This window comes from Orycteropus afer, unplaced genomic scaffold, assembly GCF_000298275.1.
Source record: "Orycteropus afer afer isolate SDZICR_OR568_19922 unplaced genomic scaffold, OryAfe1.0 scaffold00652, whole genome shotgun sequence".
Lineage (NCBI taxonomy): Eukaryota > Metazoa > Chordata > Mammalia > Tubulidentata > Orycteropodidae > Orycteropus > Orycteropus afer.
The window spans coordinates 149997-158895 of NW_006922239.1; the positions used below are offsets into that span (position 1 = coordinate 149997).

General features: G+C 37.4%; 1 protein-coding gene across 1 annotated transcript in view; it reads right to left on the bottom strand.

Moving 5' to 3' along the window:
- PDLIM5 (PDZ and LIM domain 5) overlaps positions 1 to 8899 on the bottom strand; it is a 427072-nt gene that overhangs the window by 14404 nt on the left and 403769 nt on the right. The window contains exon 13 of the mRNA XM_007956709.1: positions 1872 to 2052. Within this exon, the coding sequence (XP_007954900.1) occupies positions 1872 to 2052 (181 nt within the window). The remainder of the gene's footprint in view (positions 1 to 1871; positions 2053 to 8899) is intronic.

The window sequence follows — 8899 nt, forward strand, 5'->3', positions numbered from 1 at the left end:
CCAATAGACCACTGCAATAGCTAGCATCATAATAAGCCCATTCTTAAACTGCTTTGTTTTCTTATATCACTTCGCTACCCCCTTACTTGCAATTCCCAGAGAAAGTTTTTTTTTAAAAAAGAAAAGAACTGGGGGAAAATTCATTATAAAGTTAAGAGTGATTATCCGAGGCTGTTCCAACTCATAGCAACTCTGTAAGACAGAGCAGAACTTCCCCATAGGGTTTCCAAAGCTGCAAATCTTTAGGGAAGCAGACTGCCACATCTTTCTCCCATGAAGTGGCTGGTGAGTTCTAAGCACAGACCTTTCAGGTACAGATGAGTACTTAACCATGACACTACCAGTGTCCATCATTTAAATTTTATTCTTTATGGTTTATGCATTTTCTAATTTTCCTACAGTGAAAATATTTGCAATGAAATATTGTCAAAATAAAAATATATAAAATGAATTTCTGGCATTAGAAGATGCCACGGTTAGCTACGAAAGGACAATGTCAAGAACTGACAGTCAATTAGATGCAAAAAGATCACCATGGATATTTACAACAAAGTACACTGAACCAAATCCATTTTTAAAGGTTTCCAGTATAATATTCTTTTCCATCCTTGAGACATATTACTATTCCTTCTTTAATAGGTCATCAAACTACTAAAACAAATCCAGAGAGTCTGTCCTTTTAATGAAGTTCTGGCCCATCTCTGAAGCAATGAGTATCAATCAGACTTCCATTTCCTAGAATGTTGTTTTGCTTGAAGATCATCTCTTACTTGCTTTTGTTTTATCATTTCATTAATTACTAGTCCACAGAACATACACTGAAACAGTATTCCTGTGTTTTGTATTAATAAATATTTGTCATCATTTGGACAGCTCCAGGCTGAAACATCCTATTATCACTACCAGTTAATAATACAAAAATATTTCAGTTGCTTTATTTATAATTTAAGGATCCTCAATGTTTTAGACTTACTTAAAGATATGCCCTAAAATTAAGAATATTCAATAATTCATGTTAACATTGTTTTACATTGATATGAATTAAAATTTCATTATTACATTTTCATACTGAGACCATTAGAATTCAGAAATCCATTTCCAATTTTTAAATCAGGTCTGGCAACTTAGCTGCTTCTAAAATCAAATTCCAGCTCCTGGGCCCTCTGGGGTAGACCGATCCTAACTTTGTAATTGCAAACTGGGTATTCCAAGAAGGAAGTTTATTTATTCATAATCATTTATTAGTGTATCTGATTTCTAAATTACCCTTTCTGCAAAAAAAAAAAAAAAAAGAAAGAAAAAAAGCATGGTTTTGAAATTCTTTTTCCACCACATGTGTACTCCCATAAAACTGAGGTTATATTTTTAAACATTATATATATTCAAGAAAAACATATCATTTATAAGTCTCATGTTTTATATATTTCATGGGATCTGTGTCCTACACTTGAACCCTGACAAGTGGGGAAATGCTGCTCTTAAAAAGCTATGGAATTTAATTTAAAACAGTAAAGGTGTCAGTTCTGAGAACTCTGATGTGTGTGGTCCTGGGCGAAATCTTCATTACTGAGCAAACAGGGTCCTGTTGAAGTAGCACACTAATAGTAAATTATTTTTCCCCCACAGTGGCCAGACCTGCACCAGACAAGCTAGCACTCAGTCAGACAAAACCAAAGACAACCTAAACCCATGAGTCTGATATACTTCTAAAGAAGTCTATTTAGTTTGCTTCACAGTAACAAAACAGTGAGGAAAGCAGAGAGGGGAAAGAGCAAGAAGCAAATAAAAAGAAAAGATGATGAAAGAATGTCACAACAAAAAATTATTCTGTTTTAAAACTCATTCAGAATGAAAAGCATTCCAATACTTACTCCAAGGATCTTCTTTTGGCATCGACCACATTCAGGAGCAAAGAATTTCTCATAACACAGCTCACAATACAGGGCTCCCTTTTCTTCTACAAATCCAATGTAGGCCATAGTATTTTTGCAGTGAGCACAGTTAAATTCTTCTGGGTGCCAGGATTTTCCCAGTGCCACTAGGAATGGTCCTCTGCCAGAAGAAAAGAGATAAATTTGGCTCAGGAATAAAAGTTTTGAAAGTTAGCCTTGATAGGGCCTTTTTTATGTAGTTTCTAATCAATTAAATACTTGCTCAATTCTCCTCAAAGACTGAAAATGGGTGCTATAAATTTACATAAGGATGCTCTGCATTTATGTGAACAGAAAATGGGAGCAGAATAAGCACATTTAAAGGATTCTTTCAAGAAAGGATTTTTCCACCTTTGTTCTTCCTCCAGAGATTTGGTTACCACCCAATGTTTTTTAGGCTGCACTGAGTGAGTGTGTGATAGTCAGGACTGAGAATGAGTATGTCAGCTGTCACAGAAAGTGACTGTGACATAAACTGAAGCAATCAGGCTCGGTGAAGGATCAGAGTTTGACATTTCTATAAAATAAACAAAAGAAAAATCTATTTGGTAATGTCAGCCTAAAAACAGTAATAATTATTACCTGAAAAAATAGTCTATTTCTTATCCCTGCACATTGTTTCATATACTGATTTCTCAATTCTATTAAACACATCAAATCCTCACCCTCCTCAAAATTGTAACTAGGTATTATGGACTGTTTGAAGTTACTTGGAAGAAGGTTCTATTTAATTCAAACATGACCAATCTTTAATCACATTGTTATAAAGGCAACAAATATTTGTAAAGAGATTTTTCATATTAAATACTATACATTCATGAACTATGAAGTTGTTTTTGGTTTGCTTGACTGAAATCCACTATGCAGCCTTATCTAGTCATGAGCTCTGCAGAGATTAACCATTCTAGTCTCTGCAACGGACTTTTCAGTAGCTACAGCACACTAATTTTTATTCCTAGAGTGGTTTTACCTCCAAGGCACTTTTACACTTATCTAATTTGTCCAAGCAACATTTCCGTGAGATAGACCAGGGCTGTTATTATGAGCTTAGTTTAACAGATACAGAAGCTGAGATACAGTGTGCTCAAAAGATATGACCAAAATCATAAAACCACTGACTGAGTCAAGGCCAGAAGCAGAATTTCCTGATTCCTACTACATTTCTGTAGTCAGTTGTTATTCTGGCTTTGATCTCATTACCATCAATTATCATCACTAAAAGACCACATGGTAGCTATTAGAAAGCACAAGACATCTGACTTTTAGATTATCAATATGGAAAGTCACACACACACACAAAGGGACATCATTTTTCAACCTTTGAAAATAACATAAACATTCCTATTCAAGAACTTATCTTGTTTCTTAGGAAACACAGTTATGTTTATTCAGAACCAGCACCTAATTCTGCAGGTGTCTGCAAAATGATTAAAAATTCTGCAAGAGTCTTGATGAATGATTACAATGTTTCTGTGGGGTATATAAAGGCTATTTGCTAGCCCTACTTTAAAAACAATTTTTTCACATAAAATCTATGATTCAGATTTCTATTAACTCAGAGTAGTCTCTCCTCAATGAGTTCAAAGGAAGGAAGGACTTTTGTATTAGTAATTATTCTACAAACATTCAAACTTAGTATAGTCCAAACCAAACTCATTTCTTTTCTCTATTCCTTGTGCTCTACTTCCTATCTCATTAGGAACGCTGCTACCTTTCATCATGTTGTCTAATCCTAAAACCTAAACTCCTCAACTTCCTTTGTTCCCTTTCCCACCCTCACCTTATTCAACTGCTCACCAACTAATGTCAATTCTACATCTTTTAATCTTTCAAATCAACCCGCACCCTCACTTGTAGTTGTTGTTAGGTGCTATTGAGTTGCCTCTGACTCACAGCGACCTCATGTACAACAGAACCAAACACTACCCAGTTCTGTGCTAGCCTCACAATCCTTGCTGTAACTAAGCCTATTGTTGCAACCACTGTGTATTATTAATGGATGTTTACAGCCATTTCTTCTCATTTTGAGTCATGCCACATCAGTAAATGGAGGTCCCAAAAGCTTTCACTCCTTCCATATCATTAAGGTCAAGTCTATTTTGAGGAAGCAGCTCTTCCCCAGTCGTATTTTGAGCGCCTTCTGACCTGTGGGCTCATCTTCTGGCACTATTATCAGACAATGTTTCAGGGCTATTGCTAAACTTTTACAGTAATATATCAGATAAAGGAGCTCTGGTAGCATAGTGGTTAAAGCACTTGACTGCTAACCAGAAGGCTGGCGGTTCAAACCCACCAGCCACTCCTCGGAAGGAAGGTTGGGCAATCCTACTTCTGTAGTGATTGTTGTTGTTGTTAAGTGCCGTCGAGTCAAACCCGACTCATAGCGACCCCTCCTTGGGTTTCTGAGGCAGTATCACTACGGAAATAGGATTGCCCAACCTTCCTTCCGAGGAGTGGCTGGTGGGTTTGAACCGCCAGCCGTCTGGTTAGCAGGCAAGTGTCTTAGCCACTATGCTACCAGAGCTCCCCGTAGTGATACTGCCTCGGAAACCCAAGGAGGGGTCACTATGAGTCAGGGCCGACTCGATGGCACACAACAACAATATATCAGATAAATATTTCACTGCTATTATAAGGTTTCACTGGCCAATTCTTTGAGAAATGGATGCCCCTGTCCTTCTACCAAGTCTGTCTTAGTCTGGAAGCTCTGCTGAAACCTGTCCACCATGGGTGACCGTGCTGGTATTTGATATACCGGTGGCATAGCCTCCAGCCTCACAGCAACATGCAAGCCACCAGAGTATAATAAACTAACAGATAAGTGGGGGATTTCTTGGCTTGGCTCTTTTTATTTATTTTTACTATGAAGAATTCCTTTAATATCTCCTTTTTACCTAAATATTCTTTATTTACTGTTGTAAAATAAGTAACACAATGTTTGTCCAATTCAACATTTTTTCAGGTGTACAATTTCATGATATCAATTACACTGATCATGTGCAACCACCACCCATAACTGTTGCCAAATTTCCCATAACCATAAATAAACACTAGATAAAAAACTCTCCCATTCTCCATCCCTTCTGCCCCTGGGAACTACTAATAAACTATGGTCTGTATACATACGTCTATTCTAATTATTTCATTTAAGTGAGATCATAAATCTTTGTCCTTTTGTGATTTATTTATTTCACTGAGCATAAGGTTTTTGAGGTTCATCCATTTTTCTTTCTGGCTGAGTAGCAATGCACTGTATGTATATATCATATTTTGTTTATCCATTCATCCTTTGATGCACACTTAGGATGTTTCCACCTTTTAGCTATTGTGAATAGTGCCGTAGCAAATACTGGCGTCCATGTGTCTGTTTCCACTGCTGGTGTCAGGTTTCTTGGGTATATAACTAGGAGTGGAAGTCCATATGGTAGTTCTATGTTTAACCTTTTGAGGATCAACCAAACTGTTTTCCACAGTGGTCGCACCACTCTCCACTCTCATCAACAATGCATGATTCCAATTTCTCCGTATCTTTGCCAATATTTGTTGCTTCCCTTTTTCTTTTGAATCTCAGCCATCCTAAGATGCGAGTGAAGTGATATTTTACTGTGGTTCTGATTTGCAACTTTCGAATGGCTAATGATGTTGAACATTTTTTTTTTCATGTGCTTACTGGTCATTTGAGTATCTTCTTTTATGTAAAAGGATCTCTAGTGGCAGAGTGGTTAGAACATTAGAACATTTGGGTGCTAACGAAAAGGTCAGCAGTTCAAACCCATCAGCCACTATGCAGGAGAAAGATGACACAGTCTACTTCTGTAAAGAGTTTCAGCCTTCAAAGCCCTATGGTGAAGTTCTATTCTCACCTATAGGGTGGAATCTACTCAATGGTAGTGGGTTTGTTTTTTTGGGTCTCTGGTGAAATGTCTGTTCAAGCCCTTTGCCCATTTTCAATTGGGTTGTTTATCTTTTTGTTACGTTGTAGAAGTTTTATAAATATTTTGGATATTAGACTCTTACCAGATATATGGTTTCCAAAGATATACTCTAATCTATACACTGTCTCTTCACTTTTTGAGAAAGTTCCTTGACAAAAAAACATAATTTAATTTTTATGAAGCCCCATTTGTTATACTATCTGATAATCCATTGTTAAAAATTAGGCCCCATTTTGAACACATTTCTATGTTTTCTTCTAAGAATATTATAGTTTTACATTAAGATCTTTGACGTATTTTGAATTGGTTTTTCTGTATGTATGAGGCATGGAGCCTGATTCATTCTTCTCTATGTGGAAATCCAATTTTCCAAGCACTATGATCTGGTGGCATAGTGCCTAATGCATTTGACTGCTAACCAGAAGGTTAGCAGTTCAAACCCACCAGCCACTCCTTGGAAGGAAGATAGGAAAATCTACTTTCATCAGGATACTTCCTCGGAAAGCCAAAGAGGGGTAGCTATGAGTCGGAGACAACTCGATGACACATAACAACATCAACATTCATTAAAGAGACTCTTCCTTTCCCACTGAATGGGCTTAGCACTCTTGTTGAAAATCAGTTGATCACAGATGCACAGATGTGTGGGTTTATTTCTCGACTCACAATTCTATTTCATTCCCAAACCCAACCAAATTCACTGGCTTTGAGTCAGTCTCGACTCATATTGATCCCTCCTTGGATTTCCAAGGCGAATCTCTACAGAAGAAGATTGCCCAATCTTCCTTCTGAGAAGTGACTGGTGGGTTTGAACCGCCAGCCAATTGGTTAGCAGTCAAATGCCTTAGGCACAACACCATCAGAGTTCCTTCTATTCCATTGGTCTATGTTATATCAGTATCAGACTTTTGATTACTGTAGCTGTGTAGTACGTTTTGAAATCAGGAAGTGTGAATCTTTCTACTTTGTTCTCCATCTTCAAAACTGGTTGGTATAGCATTCCGTATAGCTTCTTCTTGTTAACTCAGTGCCTATTAGTATGATGCCATTTTGTATAAGCTAGTGTATGCACTTCACAGCATTTATGACAAGTAGTTTATTATTATTTTAAAATACCAGGGTACTACAAGTTTTGTTATCATTAACAAGGAAATGTCTTTGTTAAATGATTTCTGCGGGGGAGAGGGGAGTTTACGAACTGTCTATTCTGCAACTAAATGTATTACTTTTTATAGTTTGTTTCTCAACTCTTAACTGGTTTATAAATAATGGTTCCACTCAACAAGTTCCTTCATTTGCTCAGTACACATTTGACAAGTAGTTTATCTTCAAAGATAAACCAGGAAGTCACACTGTAAAAAGCTACTCTGGGTGCTTTTTCACCAGGTAAAACAGCTGGTTATTATGCTAGAGAAATCATCTAGACTAAAATTACTGTGCTCATAGTGTATAGCAGAACTGCAGGTTTTATGTTACCATTGCTTTGCATTTTAAATTAGGTTAAAAACTATTTACTAGGGTGAATTTTTTATTTTTTAATTAGGGAATATCCTTAGCTTATTCATAAGGCTGGCTGGACCCTGAAGCTGGAATCCTTATTTGGCTTCTCAGTTTTCAAAAGGAGTCAGTCCAACCTAAAGCTTTGCATTGTGTTAAAATGAAAGTACTGGTATGTCCTTGGAACAAAGAGAAGTGTTTTATTCCTGGAAGATATTAATTAGTGCTTCAGATATTTAACAAAGGTCACCTGAGAGAAAAAGACATGTAAGAAGAATAGGATGAGGAACATACATACAATCAACTGTCCAAACGCAATGCAACACAGCCACTGCCACGAAGTCGGATCCGACTCATAGATTCTCTAAAATACATGCCGAGATCAAGTCAGATGAGCAGACTTGACTGCTCATCTGACCTGCTCCAGAGAAATATTCCTTCTATGAAGAGTGCTCAGTGTTCTGTACTGATGGCTCTTAAAGGAAATTGTTGTTGTTAGGTGTCGAGTTGGTTCTGACTCAGAGTGACTCTATGTTTAACAGAACAAAATGTTGATCCTCATACTCAACTGTTTGAGCCCCATTGCTGCAGCCATGTGTTGATGATCAATCTACCTTGTTGGGGGTCTTCCATGTTTTTGCTGACTTTCTACTTCGCCAAGCATGATATCATTCTCAAGGGATTGGTCTGCCTTGATAACATGTCCAAAGTAAGTGAGAGGAAATCTGGTTAATCTCACTTTCTGGGAGTGTTCTGCCTATACTACTTCTATGACAGATTTATTTATTCTTCTGGTAGTCCACATTATATCATATATTCTTTGCCAATACCATAATTCAAATGAGTCAATTCTTTCAGTAGGAAATATCAAATTGAAACAAAACAAAACAAAAACCAAACCCATGGCAATTAAGTTGATTCTAACTCATAATGTCCTGATAGGACAGAATAGAACTGCCCCATAGGATTTTCTTTCTTTCTTTTTTATTGTGATTTGGTGAAAAATGATTTACAGAGCAAATTCACTTTCCATACAGCAGTTCACATACACTTTGCCTCATGACACTGACCACAATTTACCACAATGCAACAGCTCCCATCATACTTCCTCCCAAGAGTTACCTCTTTGCTGTGTCCATTCCTCCATACACTCCAGCTCTGAGCTCTCTTCCTGTGCATAAGCAGCCCTTCTTTCTCCCATGATTGTTCCCTCCTAGAAGTATATCTACATCAGGTAAATGTTCAATTCATATGCCTATCTACTGTTTGGCAGGAAGCCATAGGCGTGGATTCAATTCCAGACCTTAAGGGCAGCTAGGGACCACAATCTCAGTGGTTCCACCAGGCTCTATTGGACCAGCAAACTTGGTCCACCTTTTTTTTTTTTTCCTCCAAATGATTTTGAGTTTTGTTCCACTTTGTTCTCCCTCTCTATCAAGGGTCTCCTACATAGATCCCCTTCCAGGAGGTTGACAGTAGTAGCTGGGCACCATCTAGTTCTTCTGGTCTAGTTCTTCTGGTCTCATAGTCATACAG